Source organism: Pipra filicauda, unplaced genomic scaffold (assembly GCF_003945595.2).
Source record: "Pipra filicauda isolate LSUMZ 115617 unplaced genomic scaffold, ASM394559v2 scaffold91_size2508729_pilon, whole genome shotgun sequence".
Taxonomy (NCBI): Eukaryota; Metazoa; Chordata; class Aves; order Passeriformes; family Pipridae; genus Pipra; species Pipra filicauda.
Window position 1 is genome coordinate 1,434,779 of NW_024105109.1, and position 18,704 is coordinate 1,453,482.

The window sequence follows — 18,704 nt, forward strand, 5'->3', positions numbered from 1 at the left end:
GAAGGCTGCCTGCACACCCATTACCTTACGTGAACCTATTACTTCCAAAAAAAGCAATGAACTGTGCGCTCGCCAGCCTAACCTGAACTGATTAATATACTAAATTTAAAAAGTTAAAAAGAAGCAGGTCTATCCTAGCAAAGCAAAAATATAGGACCTTAATTACAAACTTCGAAACAAAGTCCCAGAGGAAAACAAACCTCCAATTCCTGCAACAGAAGCTGCTTTTCCAGCTGTGAGTTACTATCTTGGTAGTGCTAGCTTGACCATGAGAGCAGCGGGAATGACTCAGCTAGCAGCACTGCCTCACCTACAGTGCTGCAAAGGACACAGTAATTTGGTACAGCTTTTACTGGGTGCTAATTTATCCCTTGTTTTTACCACGGAATAGTCTTTTTCCATGTCACACCTGGTTTTGAAGTGGCTCACACTATCAGTTCAAAGGCTGCTAATGCAGGACCCCAGACTATTCCTCACAGGCAAGATGATAGGTCATCAAACTCACAATCAACTTTCTCTAGCACTCTTCCTACACTGAACTGCTTTCCAATAAGTTACAGAGTTTTCAGGACTGAACACTGCGAGTACTAGTTATACAACAACTAATGTTAAAAGACTCTTAGGTTACTAATGTCCAGTTTTTCAGAGTGCACAACTCATCAATAATAAATTAAAGATCTGCTCCCCCTAGTTCTTTATCCAGAGGATCTTCCCACATTTTAAGGGGCAGACACACTCCAGCTGCATAGATACTAATTTATGATACCACATGCAAGGTTTTCTGGGGATGCACAGTGCAACTGCAAGAAGCACTGTTCAGATTCATACAAATGTATTAGGGGACATAAAAAAAACCCAACCCAAATGATACCTGACCAAAAAGGATGAATCATCCAACCACCTATGCCCACTGCTATTCAGTATTCTTTACTCCTCTACTCTAAGGTCTGGCTGTCCTGTAAATAACCTTCCTGACCCACCAGACCATGGGATTCGTTATAATGAGGGACCACGGGAATTGTTATAATCATTATAATTGAGGGACTGTGAAGGGATGATTGTATGTCCTTCCATGCCACGTCCTCATGCAATCTAAGAAATTAAGGAACTTAGTTTCTTACAGGAATAGGCATCCTACTGTTTTGCTTCCACATTAAATTATGCATTTATTTAAAAGTAAGATTTTTAAGAGGTTAAAGCTAGGACAAGCCAAAAGTAATTTCATACCCAAGTAACCGTGAAATCTGAGTTTAACAATAACACTGTGTCCAATGCTATGAATTACTCTGGTAAATTATTAAACAACAGCTAGATCCCCACTCTTCTGAGTCAAACTTTCTGTTAGTTATGTGCTCAACTATGCATTTTCATTCTTAACTCTTAGGTCAGAAGCAAAAAGCCCAGTCACTACTTTCCCCAAGCTGAAACTATATGAACTGCTTCCTCTCAGCAAAACCACTGATTTAACAAAGAGAATACTTTAAAGATTTTATTTATAGAAATGTAAAGCTGCAACATGTCAATATGAAAACAGTGCAGAAATATGGCTGCAGTGAAATAAAAATGTCATCTACATTTCACAGTCCCACAGTTATTTTTCCCAGTCTTAGGGAGGCACCTGGATACTCAGGGAAATTATTTAGAAAATTGTCACAGAATGGGAAAGCTGTAACACAGGTGCCCACTCTTTCTTTTGTTAGTTACAAGTACTTTTTACAAATACTGAGATTTTAATTCAGAAGAAACATTGAGTACATGTATAGTTTGACAAACACAATCAGCAAGGTGAAATATTTAGAATTAAAACTAGGTTTGCAATTCTGTCATTTTTTACTTCCTGAACTAAAAGAGCAATGATGAAGGCTTTCTGTCAAAAACAAGCACTTTCTAGAAACATTATTTTAGAAAGAAAATATTTAATTTTGAAGTATTCAAGACTTAATCCTTTGTTTCCATCTTTCCAGAAATGATTTACCACATTGCTAGATGTTTTCCACATATGGAGAATAAGCAACTATATCATCTATTTAAACCATTCTTCTGATAGCTTTGGAAGGCTACAGTTGTATCATTTCTTTTCTACATCTGTGCTAAATGTGTCTTCTAAATGCACACAAGAACACCAATTTCTTACATGGTCTATCATTTTTATTTCTGTGATATAAAGCTGTAAGTACTATATAATGTCAAAAAAGAAGCAATGGACCTTTCAAGATAGTGTGTTCACCAGCAATGGAGATGAGTTACGAAAGAAAACTAAAGATTTCAGCAGCAGTTTCACATTGTAAGTGAGCTACCAACTGCCAGAAGAGACAGACCCCACTCCACTCTCATCACCCACCACTTCCCTGACACTCTGTTCCCATCTGTCTTTTTACAAAAAGAAAAGTCAACAGCAGAATCTTGTATTTTGAGGAGTTAAGAGAACCACTGGGCTTAGCTGCTTGCTATATCAAAAAGTGTAAAATAAATCTGGCAACTGACAGCCCAAATTTTTATCATTTTTATACTAATTGTACTTATGGGTGTTACACATCAAATTACCAAGGCACATAACTAGTGGAATTTAACCCATGTATTTGTGGCCATGTAGTAACATAAACCAGCATGCACATCCATGGTAAAATAAGCAATAACCAGTAGGGCTAAGCCTTGCATAGGATGCTTCCTCCATCTTCTCTTTGAGGTCAGTTACAGTTTTCACAGTCACCTGAAAAAGTCTATAGTACCAGAGGCTGGAAAAATCAGAGGCCAGCAGGTGGGGGGCCTGCTGGCCTGCCAGGCATTCAAAGAAGTCACTGTCTTTGCCAACAGAACTCCTCACTCCTTGCAACATATCTCAGGAAGGAGACCAGAAGGTAAGGGAAAGCCCCAGAGACACCCACCAAATGACCTCAGACACAGAGAAAGTCTAGGTGATTAATGTGGGACTAGAAGATTAGTGGAGACCATCAGAGCCTATGCTGATCACCAATACAGTAATAAATGAAGCAAACAAAAGGGACACAAATATCTGAACAACCTGGAGCTACGACCACTATGCACAAGGGCTAAACCAGCAGGCAAGACCTAACATGTTGGCTCGTTGGAGCAAGTGTTCTGTGCCTCTCATTGCATGCATAAGAAAGGATAAAAAGAAATAATAAAAAAATAATTAAAAACAAGTAGTTATTACTATATTTAGACATCTAATGAGAAAAGAATAATTGAATATTGTGTTAAATGTACCTAAGGATAACACTGCTTTTCCTTAGATGCTTGAATGTTAATTTGTTAATTTGAATCAAGAACTTGCTGTCACAGCACAGCTTGAATTGCCTGAGGGTAACTTTCAAAAGAACTGAGAATCAAGTGGAGGCAGAGGCATAGTGAACCTGACCCACCCATCCACCTCCACTAATTAGGTCAAACCCGATGAAGAATGAGGCAAATAGGTAAGTTGGGTAGTACCATTCCATCAGCTACATTAACCCTATTCAGCTTGGTGAGAATTGATTACATGCAAGACAACTGATGGATCTGCAGCCAGTTACAAATTTGACATACTCCACAAAAGCTCAGGAAAGCTTAGGTAATATTGAAGAATTGAAACATCTATTTTAACACTGAGGCATGTACTCAAACAGATGAACAGTCTCTCTGATTTCTGTTTCTAATCTGGATTTAAAAATGGAAGCTCTACCATATCACGACATTCATCAGAATTTGCTTATAACTCTGTCTAGGAGATATAAATGTACAGAAATGGAGCTCATTCTCTCACTTTTCAAGTTTACAACTTACTTACATTAGAGTTATATGAATGCATGGCTTACAAGATGTTTTAAGCCTGAAATCATTTGACCTTTCCACATACACCACCATTGCAGAGCTAGCTGTCATAATTTGTGGAAAGCCTGTGTGGCAAAACAGCAAACCAAAAAACGTGGGTTTTCCAAACATGTTGCAAAAAAAGCAATAGAACTCCCCTAAGTAGGAAAAAATGAAAGCCATACCATTTGCTATCTGATGATTTGTCAAAAATCACTGACCCACTGAGACAGGACATGCAGAGACCTTTCTACAGTGCTGAGTATAAATTCAGCTTTGAACTAAGAATTCTGAAGTCAGTACAGTAATCAAAACTCCCAGTATAGACCAAAAGCCATGCACTAGAGTGACAGAAGCGCAGAGAATAGATTTTCCTGTCGTGAAGAATTATTTGGACTTAAAAACTTCATCAGTAGGGAAGCCAGAGCTCAGGGTATACAACAATTGAACAATAACTCACAAAGGATTACAGGAAAGTAACTGAATGCGTGAGCAACAGAGCTGTCTATCTGTTTCTGTCTTGCTCTCAGAAGATGAGCATATTTAATATTTTTGACTGAATTTTTGCAGCCAAAATTGCAAACTACCAAGATTTTAGCTAGGGAACAACCTCAAAACCTTAAAAAGCTTAAACACTGAGTGAACTCACTGGTAAAGCACTTCAAGCTTTACCCTTTACCCTTAAATCTTATTAGAATCAAGTTGATCTCTCAAAAACCCTAACCCTCTCCTCTCCTGACTCTCAGAATTAATTTCAGCTATTTATAAGTAAGGAAAGAAAAACAAATTAATGCAGAGAACTTGGTACTGTTTCTGCCCATCACCAAGAGAAATGGCATTGGGATTTTCAAGGTCATCCAGCTGGCAAGGCACCTATAAGTACCCATCAATTTGAGCTAGCTCCAAATTAAGTGAATCTTACACTGTAACAGAAAAAACAAGGGTAAGATAATGGAAAGACAGCTCAGACTCTCCCCTCTTGTTTCTGCATAAAGCATTTTTGAAATACTGTGCTAGCAAAAGAATTGAAAATTGCCAACATGTTGAAATCTAAATATAAGCAACATAAGGCTCACTTTTCTCAGGTCTCACATAAATCTCATCACATAAAAACACTTAACCATGTTACTTTGCAATTCACTCAGCCCTTTCAATTGTTATAGAAATACTAAGAATGGGCAAAAAAGGAGGAGTGACAAAGAGCATCAGGTATTCATAACTGGGTATGAGGGCAACATACCAAATTTACAGCAAAGTGCCAATTTTAAAAATAAAACTGTTTTACAGTAATGCTCTAGGAACACTCTACAGTCAACAGAGGATGGATGGATGGATGCTTAAGTGAAATGGAGATACCCTTTACATTATCTTTTTTTTCTTTCTATTTTTTTAAAAGGAACAGTAGAAAGAAGTCTGTTTCCTGAATCTTTCTGCATTTTACTTAGCAGTAGCCTACATAAAGCCTAAGAGGTAAGTAGGATGTGGTTTCTTCCACCATCAACACCACCAACTTTGGCTACTAAACTTCAAGTTTAAAGGTGATAACCTGAAACAACACAAAGCAAAAGAAACAGTCAAGGATGACACAATCAAACAGGGCGTTCTGTGTCAAAAGGTCAGAGAAAAGTAGCAGGTTTACATCTGGCTCATTTCTATCCAAGACAGAGTTAAGTTATAATAAACTTTTCCTTTCCCATCTCATTAATTTAATGGCCTGCAACACCAGAATACTGCCTGCTGTTTACATGATTGATTGTGGCAAGAATTAACACTTCTTTGTTAACAGTTAACACCAACATTACCATGGCAAAAAACCCCACCCTAATACTTAAGTAAAGGAGAATATTTTTCTTTCCAGTATCACTATATCCAAGTTCCATCTTGTTCCCTCTTTATTCCCAGGGGAGTAAAATTCCTCTTGACAATAGGTTGTTTAACAAATCGCTGTTAAAAAAATAGCTTGGAGAAAAATGCAATAAGTCTATTTCAAACTAGTGAGTGAAAAAACAAGAAAACATGTTTCTATAACTCCAGTAAATTAAAATTGAGGAGATAAAGAAGCAGCAACTATTTTCAAATCAAGAAAGTTTTAGAATTATTATATAGTGGAACTACATATCTCTGAATCAAATTTGATAACATTTTTCTGTTATCTAAGACTAATAGTGATAAGAAATTTAAAACACATAAGGTACTACACTAAAAAGGGGATGTTACTTAATAATTGTGGATTAAATTTTATAAACAGGTTCAAGTTCTTCTATATGGTTTTGGACAAGCCAGCAGTCTCTTTAGCATTTCAACAACTGTAATCACTTAAAATCCATGAAAATTACACATTCAAGCTTGGTACCCATTTAAAGCAGAAATCTAGCTATGGGAGGAAAAACTGGGGTACAGAACAGTTTAATGTAAAGAATATAAATAAGTAAATAAACCACATTCTTAATGACTAAGATAAATGCACCTTCTGTTCAAAGAATATATAACAATATAACAGTGAGGTTTTATTAATTATAGAATGAAGTAAAAACTATAAAGCAAAACACATTTAATTGAAAATGACAGAAAGTATTACTGATTAGCGTGAAAGAAGACTCAAATTTCCTAATAAAATTTGTAAAGTTTAGAAAATTAGAAAAATATATTTATCATGTGAAAACAGCATGCTCTGCATGAAACTGAGAGCAAGATGCAGCAAATAAACATGTATTAGAATTGAACTTTTGACAGAAGTAGTTGACTAGAGTTAATATTCAGTGTTGGTTTGTTAATTCAGGGAAAGCCAATTTTTATAATGAGAAAGATAAAACACACGGAGAAGTCTGCGTGTCAGCTCAACTCTGAGAAGCACCCTACTTCTTTGGGTTTATTCCTGCTAATAAATGTTAATATGTAGTAAACTGGGTGACATAATGCCTGAATCTCAGGCCATCCTCACTGCCAGGAGATCCTATCAGACCCAATAGCACACCACTCCTATTTTGCCAGTTCAACTATTTGGTGGCTGTTCTCTCTGTCAGACTTGTGAAATGATACAGGTTTAAAAGACACCATATTTTAACCCAGATAATTATGGAGACCCAGCTATAGAGAAGCCACAAAGTTAACCAGCAGACCTATAAGCTAACAAGGTGGAAAAAAAAGACTAGCGAGTCAAGGTGGAGGACAAGCTTTCAAGTCAGAGCTGCCACTGACAGACAGTAACATATAATCATGACATCAAGTCTGCTTTTAACCAGGCAGGGATGTTTCTGCAACCAGGCTCAGGATATTGTTTCATTAGAACCTTAAGAGCACAACCAATTTTAGGAATCCTTGCAGTCCTTCATTCCTGTCCCTAAAGTGCAGCATGTTCTTTAATACTTCTTCTGAGAACAGTGAATACAGTCAGAATCATTCAGGCATACAGAGCCCACGTACAGTAACCGTTGTTGTGAAGGCTGTATATCCAGGGACAAAGCTTCTGCGCGTACAGTAGAAATCAGATGCAGCAACCACAATTTGAATGAGATGTTCCTAGGACAAAATGCTCTGGCAGTTGCAGAGAAACATCAGGAGAAGAAAAATATTCCATGTTTCACTTTCATTGCATGAACAGACTAAAAACGGTGCAACCCTCAGGGAAAGACCTTGAGGAGCATACTAAACAGGCAAGATCTAGAGGGAAGTATTAGGAATATGGTGTGGGAACAAAACCTCAATTCTTTAACAAATGTCTGTTTACCAACTTCATGAGGAGACAAAAACTGGATGAAATCATTGTGAACAAGTTAAAAAGGACACCAATACTTTCTTTTCCCCCTAGATGACACTATAACCCTGCCCATAAAGTTCTGTTTAGAGGAGTTTTGAGCCAAGATGTTCTATGCAATAACATGTTGTGAAACTCTTGGAATACTTCAGTAACATTAAACCAGAATGTTTTGAAAACCTCTGCATAATATTTCTAGGAAGTGTAACGTACATCAGCCCCATTCCAACAAAGAACCCACGATAGGGTATTGCAGAATATTGCTCTACATCAGGGCAGAGGTGAAAGCAATGCATTCCTCATGTACTTACTGCATCTTGAACTCTGTATTCAGAACGTTCAACATCAGAATTAATGCAAAAAATCAGGAGCAAACTTTCTTACTGTCTCTACTTATATTAACAGTCCTACACAGGACTATCACTTATCAAAATTAACCTGACATGTACCTAATGAATGTGAATCCCTAACCAGTGAGCATTTTCTGACTATTTTAGCGATATTAAAGGTTACCATAATTATGTAAATTCATTTGAGCAACCTGAGCATTCAGGAAGTGGAGAGGACCTACAATTTTGCTCCCTCCCATGCTGAACCTCAGACACAGGTACACCTTGCCGTATACCCTGCATCATTGCAGCTCCCTCCACATTCTCTGTCTCCCAGCACTGCCTTTCTTCTTTTTGTTTTAACCATATGGATCTTTTTTATATGCTTATGTAATTTCTTCCGCCCTCCTCCTTTCAAAGGAAGCGCTTTTTCAACATGTCCCACAAGAATGAACTTTATCCGTGGACTGTCAACTAAGCCTGCAATCTGTAATGTTCATATTGCTTACAAAGTAGCTGTGGTAGCACCTAATGCAAGAAACCATTCAGCATGAGTGCAACAACAACAAAACCATGTGCGTGGTCACACAGCTACTACTTACTCCTGTTACTGTTCACTGCTATGCAGGTTCCAAAGGTACAAACAAGGGCAGTGTCCTGTCCTCCAAAATATCACAAAGTCTTCTCCACAGTCAGGTAAAAGTCACAATTATACTACAGAGTAGAGAATTAATTAGTCCTAACAAGCTTTCAGAAATGATGTTCCTCCTTAACTTGCAACACACTGTTTAACACACAGGCATTTCCCCATGAAAACTTTAAGGTCCACTAACTGCTAATAGTACCCAGTGAAGCAAGCCCTCCATTACTTCTTGCCATCTCTCCTGAGGACTCATTGTTCTATATTTTTATTTAAACACTAAAATCAAAAACAATCCAGAGGAAAAAAAAAACACGTTAGCAACTACATACCAAGTATGGAAGAATACAGAATACAGAGATAAAGATGCAGGTGCAGGGGAGAAGAAAGGGGGAAGCTGCACAGTCCCTCTGAAACTACTCAACCTTATGACAGAGATCACATGTTTAACACACGGGTTTGGTTCCACAGAGGACCTACATCCCTCTGCCTCCTCCACAGTAGAATCCCACCTGATAGAACTTGGCGTTGCCACAGCTTTGAAGAGTTTTTACAAACAACACGCTGCACATTGCAGCAAGAATTTGTGAAGAAAAGCATCAATAAAATTAAGGAAATGAAAATTTACACTTGGTGCCCTTCAGATGCTATTTAACTTTCTACTGCTTTCATTTTATTCATACACTGACTGATGTACTCCTGCTGCTCTTCAGCAGCCTCAACCTTGCTTAAGCCTTGTCAGCCTTCTCATACTTCCCATGCCGGCAGCCTGTGTTTCAGAACATCCCCAAGTTCCATCAAACTGGATAAGAGGAAAGCACGCATGTAACAGGCACTTCTCACCAATCTGCACCACTGCCCAACCACACTCTACCTTGCTTATCTTTTGTTTATATTCTGCAGTATATTATACACAATTTAGATCACAACTTAAATAGGACGTGGGTATTTTCATTCTTCCATAAGGAGCCACAAAAGAATACAGATAAAAAGCTATCTAAGGCCCATGATAGCTCCAAATATGCTGTACATAAGCCCCACTTGTACCTGAGCATGAATACACATTGAAGACAGGTTGTTTCACTGCAGAGCATTAGAGCAACTTCTACATTGTATTCCTTTATCAAAGTCACTTATGGTGACAGTTACCTTTGTCAAAATTCAAGAACTGCTATTCAACATTTTGGTCTACCTAGCTTCATTTCCATTTCTTGGAAAACCTAAAAATGCACAACCCTTTTGATAACAGACTCTTTTCTGTACATGCTTACACCACAAATGCTTTAGATGCCAAGGAAGTGCAAGTAGTCTTAAAAATAGTTAAGAAGCTAAATGAGTCTATAAAGTCATTGCATCAAAAGTCTCCTTGTAGAAAGGTAGAGATATAATTAATAAGCTTTTAGTGTCGGTATGACACTTACCAAATGCAACCAAGAAAAAAAATTCTACAAGAGTCTCCTGGAGCACTAACCCACCCCATTTCTTTATTTTTCTCGTTGCCCTTCTCTTCCCTTACTTCAATACATGAGTGGACTTTCTCAATGGCAATAGGCGCTCTTGCACCTTTTTTCAGAGAATGCATTTTTATGCCTGTACCTTCCCCTTCTTTCTGTAGCCTCCTATTATCCTATTTCTATGACAACAGACTCATAGCACCTTCCTCCTCTGCCATTCCTCACCGTGTTTTCTTGCTGTCACTTAAAATCCTCCTTTTCCCCTCTTAACCTTATTCCAGACTGACCTCATTCCCTTACACAGCTTTACTGACTCACAAATCTCTCTTCTCCACTGACCTCTTTCCTGCTGCTCAGATTCTCATCTGGATCTTTCAGAGCCAATGCAAACGCAGACACTCACCTTTCCTCCCATGCCCTCTTCTCTCTGGCTGTCAATGCAAATCATGTACAAAAAACTATCCTGAAAGAATGTCAGAATTGCAAGTAAATACTCAAAAGTTATGAAACATAAGAATCAAAATTTCCTCAGAAAGCAATCTTAATAAACCACTATATAAGAGAAAAGACATTTTAACATTTATCAGTTGGAACAGTTGTTCAGATTCTCCCATACAAGTTCAGAATAGTCAGAGAACCTCCGAAAGCCGTCCCTTTCGGAGGGGTAGGTCTCTAACTGGGCCTACCAGCCCCCATCAGGTTCTAAAGCACTTTGCATATACCCAAATGTAAGCAAGAATGGCTAAAGTTTGCATTCTCTAATGACTCATAGTCACCAGCACTATGGCAACCCCACACCTAGTCACCCCTCTGGATTTATGGCTCCACTTCAACTTCCACGGGGGCTATGACTCCCTTCACAGGTACCCTAACCCTATTTGGCAACTTTTGCAGTAGTGTCTTTGCTTGATACTTGGAAAGTAGGGTCATGAGCACCTTTCTTCTGCCTCTGGAATGAGAAGATATATATAAGTACAGGAAGCCATTATAAACAATCCTATAAATGCCTGAAAACCTGCTCACACAAATACTTTCAGATGAGCTCATGGCTGTAACACAAAAGGCATTAAGCACTGAAGCTATGATAGATACAACCCTACCAGCAAAAATGAGATTCAGAAAAGAGGAAGGAAATGTCCTTTAACCTTTTCCTACATGTGCTTACCAAACTGCACTTAAGTCTCACTCGGTCTTTAAAAATGCTGACATTTTTAAATGTCCTGCACTATATGAAAGGCCCTTAGAAATAGTCTCCTTTCACAAAGAAAAGTAAGCAGAACCCTGCTTTCAGCAGCCTACCCACTCAGTTTGCTTTAAAACCTAGCTGATGTAAGCAGCAAAAGAAAAAAAATCAAGAAAAATTCTGAGTTGAGACTGTCCCTTAATGCTGTAAGATCATGCTTTAACACACCACTATAGATCATGCCTTAACACACCACTATGATATCCTCGTAAACCATAGCATTAAGGAGTACACATAGGCACTATTCCTCTTTTATCACTGAAAAAGTTCACGTCAAAATTGTATAACAAGCTTGTATACAATTGTATACAAACAAGCTCGAAGGATAATACAAAAATAATTTTGAACACTGGTGTTTGCAGTGTACATTTGTACCTACTACTCCAAGCCATTATTTTGTAAGAATACAGGCCACTTACAAGCAATTTGATGTAAGCTTGTAAGTGCAGATCCCTTAAAACTTTTGTTTCCAAGAAAGCTATTCCACTTATCTCAGAGGGGAAAAAAACCCCGAGGACTGTGGTTTGGGGATTTTTTCCCGTAGATACAGACACACATTTGGTAGCTGCTATTCCTAGTTCTATTGCAAGCCATACGCAGTCCGGCTGCATCCAGATGGAATGTAAGCGAATTCAATACTGGCAAAAGACTTATGCTAGGCTGTTTGCCTCACAGGTAGAAGTCTACATCTAAAACTTACACACAGAAGGTCTGAGGCTGCAAACAGGTTTGGAAATCACTAGCAGGTGACATGCTAACCAAGTAATCATTGTCATTATGAATACTAAAACACCTGTTAAACTTCTCATTCAAAGTTGGGAAAGGGTCATAAAAATATTTTTCAGCTGAGATCTTCCAGAAAGTAACCGAGCCACTGTTATTCTGTTTTCACCGTGCTTTTACACAGTTGCAACAAAGAGAGTGCGTTGCATAACAAGTTGAGTCACACTATTGTTTTGCAATGCAGATAAACTTCGTATTTATTCTTTGAATACACCTGTCACTCATAATTTAATCTAGGGATTTGATGGTATATTGTAATTCTTCCTCTCACTGCCATGGCATTCTAAATCAAAAAATATTTAACATATTTCTCTTGTTTATCAATTTCCTCTGGGTACCGAGCTTTGCTCAACTTCAAAAGATAAAGAAATGCTGATTTTGATTATTGTTAGAAACAGACCAATAAAAGTGCTAACATTTCAAAGCTAACGCACTTTCTGAAAAGTTAATGCACTTCAAAGCTAATGCATTTTCATGGAAAAAGATGATGAGATTTTGTTCTTAGAAGTCTTTAGTGAATTTGGGGGCTTGCTCAGAAAGATTTCACATCAAATGGCCTGATTGCTCAGAAGTTCTGAAAATCAACACCCTTTAAAAGCTGTCCAGTTCTGTAAACCATGATGAGAAACTTGCAATAATCCTCTTGAAAATTCAGCCTACTGTTCCTAACCCTATGTCCACATCAACTAGTGTTACAATCCTGCAATCCTGACAGGCAACTCAAGTTGAGGGTGCTTGGCACCATCTCAGCAGCACTCAGCATTCTATGTGATAAAATCAGACAGCTGATACACTTCAGACTAATGCAGTGACTGAACATACAAACAAAACAGGTTGAGGCAGGGCTATTTTAAGTCTCTTACTTAGAAAACCCATAAACCAGCAACAAGAAGCTTTACAAATTGCTTGTATTTTACGAATGCAAACAGGTCAGGAAAAACACAGAACCAAGAAGGGGACTGTAGTTTCAAATGGGTAATGTCGCAGAAGGTGGGGGTGAGGGGGAGAAGATTATTTTGAAAAGCTATTTTGAGGAAAGGAGGAGAGAGCAGAGTTACAGAGTAGACAAAACTGCACAGTGCTTTGAAAGAGAAGCCTTTGGAGTTTGGAAAAGATGGATAGTTCAGTTCTGGTCAGATTGAGCTGGCAGAGCAGGAAAATATGTAAGATGAAATATCAAAGTCCTAAGTTAGAAAAAGGATTAAAAGGAAACAGGACTGAGAATGCAGGTAGTTTTGAAAGATAACAGAACAGACACATAACATGACAACATGCAAACAGTAACATCCTTAATTACAAAGTCATGAATGCACAGCATGATTTTCATGCAAGTAGCTAAAGAATTTTAGGTGGGATTTCTTAAAATAATATAAGATTTCATTATGCAAGAAGGGACATGGAGAAGAAAAGGCAAGAAATGGGTTTTTGAGGGCCAGGAAATTGGCAATGAGATACACCAACTGATATTTAAAGCATAGAGAAATACGAAAAATTCATGTAAACAACGCATACAAAGCCTATTTACACATCTGACAGAGGAGATAAAGCACATGTGTGACAAAGGCACTGCTAGATATCTTCTGATAGAGCAATGTTTGGACTAGACTCCTAAAAAATGATGGAACAAAGTGGAAGATAAGTGACCAGCAGACATATTAATTATGTTTAGTGAACAGTCTCAGATATAGGATGACTGTATTATTCTGTAGTGGGATAAAGGAGGGTAAACAATGTATTTGGGGGCAATGGAAGGGTATAGGAATGGGTCCACAATGAAAGCTGTGTATAACAAAAAATAAAGCATACACTGAAGGACTAGGTAGGAGAAGGCATATATGTGAGCAAAGAATATGTGAACTGAAGAACAGACCATTGGTTGGTAACTTGTACGGAACCATTTGATGTACACAGACAAAAGATGTAGTAAAGAACTGCATAGTTTCAGGCAGAAGAATGACTAATAGCTATAATGAAGTCATATATCGAGGGTGTAAGTCTTTACAAACAAGTATTAGAGATTTATGTTAGGAACAGGGGCAGGACAACTTATGCCAGAAAAGACATTTCGGTAGATGTGAATGCCTTGGGATAGTGAAAGGGAAGTTCACAGGGACAGCGAGAGATGAGATAAGCATATAGTACTAGAAAAGGGAAAAGTTAGAACAACAGCTTATGTTTGTAATTTATAGATTGTGTTCTCATTTCCTACTTGTATCAAGTACAGAATGATGACACAGAAAGGCTGACAAGCTTACTGTCTGCTCTACATCAAAGTGAACATATAGAACTGATGGAATGAGAAGATAGGGTACCTGTGTGCACAGATAAAGCTCCAAAGGCACACAGAAGCACGGGCCAACAGTATATACAGACGTGTGGCCTCCGGGGCGCAAAGGGAAGGGTGGATGACACTCGGAGTGCGCACACACGCCAAAGCAAAGAAGGCAGAGAAATGCGTAGGCACACACCTGCGGACAGGTGAGCAATGACAACAGCTGGCCGGCCACGGCGTTGCCTCAGCGCAGAGGGCGAAGCAGCGGGGACACGGGGCTCGCAGGGAGCCGCCGGCAAACCCTCCCAGGAGCCTGCCCGTGCGAGGAGACATCCCCGCGCGCGGGGAGCCGGGCAGGAGGGCGGGCTGGGCGGCAGGAAAACATGGCAGGCAGTGTGCCCTCGCGCTGGGAGAGCGCCCGAGCGCCGATGCAAGAGCGCGGCGGGGCCGGAGCGGAGCGCGGAGGGGAGGCGGGAGCCCTCCTGGGGAGGCGGGAGTCCCCCGGCCCCAGCCCCGGGCACACAGACCGGCCGCCGTCTCCTCCCCGCAGTTCGCGGGCGCCGCGGCAGGACGGGCCAGCGGCGGGTGGAGGCGGGCGAGCAGCGCCTGTGGCGGCCCGGCCCGGCCCGGGCGCCCTGTCAGCCTTCCTCCCGCCGCCCAGGACACCCGTGGGGACGGCAGGGGTCACCCCGGTCCCGCTCCACTCACCCTTCACTGGAGGTCTCCTCCTCGGCCATGGCGGCGGCGCGGCGGCCGGGAGCTGACAGCGGAGGAGCGGTGGCGGTGGCCGGGAGCGCAGCGAGGGACAGCGCGACGGCGACAGCACCAGCCATCACGGGCTCCTCCCTCTTTTCCTCCCTCCCGCTTGCCCGCCCGCCGCCTGCGTCAGACCCGCGGGGCCGCCCAGCCCGGAGAGCGGCCGCCCCGAGAGCTGCCGGGGGCGGCCGGGCGGCCCCGGTGCCGTGTGTGGGCGTCGTGCGGCCTCAGGGAAGGGTCCCACCGAGAGGGGAGGGGGTCTCGGGCGCTTCCCACCCGCCCGCCAGCGGCCTGGCTGGAGTAAGGCTCCCGGTGGTAGGACCCGTGTCCCGCTGCCTGATCCCGGGATGACGCCCGTGAAGAAGGGCCGCGGCTTCCCGGCCAGGCAGAGGGTCGTCTGTGCCCCGTGAGACCTGCGTCTGGGGCGCACTGTGCATATGTGTACAGAGTGCGGTGTGTACACACTGTACACTGTGTACATTGTACATACATACTGTGTACAATCACAGTTTGTCTATACATGTACATACTGTACTGTGTACACACTGTGCACTACACCGTACGTAGATACTGTGTACATATGTGTACACACTGTACATACTGTCTACATATCACAGTTTGTACATATGTGTACATAGTGTGTACACACTGTATGTACTGTGTATCACAATATGTACATATGTGTACACATTGTACTTTGTACATGCTGTACGCAGTGTACACGCTACATACTGTGTATGTATCACAGTGTGTTCATATGTACATACTGTACCATGTTACCACTGTAGAATGTACATGGATACTGTGTACGTATGTGTACACACTGAACATAGTCTGTACATGCCTACCAAGGGAGAGTGTTCCCCGCTGCCTCCACAGGGAGTAATGTACAGGTGGGACACAACACCTGGCAATTGCATCGGAGAGGTGGCAAGGCCTCCGTGCCAGTACACAAGCTGACAAGTAAAGCAGGAGAGGTAGAACCTAAACAAAACCCTCAGCCCTTCCACAAACAGAGATCAGTGGACAACTTGCTTAGCAAGGCCTGCAGAGAGGGCAGCAGGGGTGTCCAGCACAAGGTTTTCGGGTTTGTAATGTTTGTTTTTATTTATAAGAAGCAAATTAGGAGTTCTGGATGCAACTTAAACACTACCTGTCCCTAAAATGATTACAAGTAGAATAACTATTGCGATTGTAATTTTCAAGTATTTTGAAAGACTTAAGTGAAGCCATGCCCATAAGGAGGAGAATGCTGGGATGTGCTTGTTTTAGACAGCCTTTAGTCTCACAATATTGGTTGTATTACTGTTCAGCTGCATAAGGACTCCATTTGTATCGAGCAAACAACAAACCTTAATTGAAATAAAGCAGCAACGTGCAGCAAGTGGAAGGAATGGTGAGAAGTTCATGTCTTGTGTTTCTTCTGAATTTTGTCACTGAGCTCTGAAGCACTTTAGAAAAACAGATGCAAGGATAATTACTGTTTCTTTTGGTTTCTGAAATCCCTTGATAAAAGGCATAAGGTTAATTTGGTAATAGCTGAAATACTTCTCATCTAAAACCATTCTGCAATTCAACAACAGCGACTGTTGAGATTACACAATCTCAGCTCAAGTTTGTTTGGCTGTGTCACAATGCTTTGGCAATCTGATATTTTTCTTATGAGTGTATTTATTTTTATTATTGCTCTGAAATATTTTTATTTACCAAAAACGTGGCTATCATGATCACTGGCAAACGTTTGCAATGATGCTCTCTAGAATTTGCAAACAGCCTGAAACAATAGCTCTGAATGCTATGATTTTATTTCTTCTTAATTTCAATGTAATAGTGAGTTTAAAACCTCATAAGCGAGATTTACCCCCTGCTCATGGGACATGCAAGTGTTCAGACACAGTTATCTCTGTGATTTTAATTCAGTGGTGCTCACACAAGGACTAATTTGTTACACTTGTTTAAGAATTAAATGTACAAGTAGCCCACTCCCCCTTAGCAGTCCTTTCTCTTGCTAAGGAATGACTCAGTTTCTTTAGAACTGATTTGATTATGTGGATAAACCAGCTGTATTTCTGTGCTTGAAGAAATGACTGCGATAATGCTGATAGAAGAGAGTTGTGCATCAGTTGGCTAATGTTGCAGTGTAAATAAATGAAGGACAGCTGTATCATAATGGGAAGCAAATAGTTCAGATGAGTTTTTTCTTTTTTTTTTATTTCAGAGAAATTTCTGGACACTGAAAATATCTCTGACTCTAAGGGAATGATCCCTGCTCCTGTTTAATATCTCACTTCTCTTTGTTGATTTTTAGTGGGACTTGTATCTGGCCCTCTTTATTGAATAAGTTTAATATCATTCTCTTTAATAAGTGGTATGTTCCCCAAAGTTGCTTTAGAAGCCAGATTTATATTTTCAGATCTCATTGTCTAATATAGATAAGATTAAAATAGAAAGACTTTCTTCTCTCACAGTGAAAAAGTAAAATTGAAAAAAAACCAAAACAAGAGATGTCTACTTGCTTTGTTGCTACCCTTACAGCTTCCATTGTAGCACTCCTTTTTCAGGGCAAGCATCTTTTCCTGCTAACATCAGAAGAAAAAGCAAGTACTTTTTACTAGCAGAAGAAAAGCAATCCAGCTGACCTTACAGATCCCCCTTGTCCTGGATTGAGATTAAAAAAAAATCATTCTCCATGCTAGAGAAAATTTCCAGGCAACATTACAGAAGTTTGCATGCCAAAGCCATCTTCATTACTCTGGATTTCACATAATACCCTTGAGACTATCTATGTTAGAGGCTAGTTCACAGTAAAGGTCACTGTTCTTAGCTGTTTACCATTTGGGATTGTACTATTGTCTACATCAAAATTCTTCAAATACAGAGAATTTATATATTATATATTTATATATTATATAGCTTGCTATCCTGCTTTTGATCTAGCAGAAGTAGCTGCTTGTCAGCTGGAGCTTGTGACTTAATAAAGCACAGAAAGAGAGCAATAGTGTTTATCACCCACATTTTTTATAATGACCCACTTAGTAAGCTACTTCTTCAAACTGCATCACAAATAACTTGCCAAAATCAGTCTGAGCAACCAGCCACAGAGAGGGTAGACTGGGCCAAGTATTTACAGACTGAGGTTGTTTATGCTTGTTGTTTATATGAAAGTGATAAAAATGACAGCTTGATGAAAGTAATGTCGTATATTTGGTAGATCTGATTTGGTAGCAACAATTAAGGTGGCACCACAGCTCACAAGCAAAGGGGCTCTCACCAGTTGCATCCTGGCAGTGTTTCAGCAAGCCTGTAGCAGACTCCCATTAGGCCTCTGCAGGCCCTGTGTTTCTTGCTCTCACAGATCCTCTTGGTCTAACTGTCTACTCCTTATATTCTTCATCATTTAGTTCAGGCATAACTTCCAGCAGAAAATTTGAGCCCAGGTAGCCCAGGTTGAAAAGGAGAGCCCCCTTATTGTGACGTTTTGCGGGGACTCAGGACAGCAAGGAGAAAGCATAATAAAACTGATTGGTTTCTGCTAATTAACCTGTTTGTGATGGCAAGAGGACCTTGAAGGCATTGTAGAATGTCCCTGGGAGCTCTTGTCCATGCTTTGCTGTCAGTGGAAGATTTACTCTCTGCCATGCTTCTTCAGGGGAGAAGCCTGTT

The 18,704-nt window shown here is 40.4% G+C and overlaps 1 protein-coding gene across 1 annotated transcript in view; it reads right to left on the reverse strand.

The window, feature by feature from the left end:
* ABHD5 (abhydrolase domain containing 5, lysophosphatidic acid acyltransferase) overlaps positions 1–15,113 on the reverse strand; it is a 30,104-nt gene extending 14,991 nt beyond the window's left edge. Inside the window, exon 1 of the mRNA XM_027733390.2 lies at positions 14,994–15,113. Coding sequence (XP_027589191.2) covers positions 14,994–15,022 — 29 coding nt within the window. The 5' untranslated portion in view covers positions 15,023–15,113. The remainder of the gene's footprint in view (positions 1–14,993) is intronic.
* Between the last annotated feature and the right edge of the window lie 3,591 nt (positions 15,114–18,704).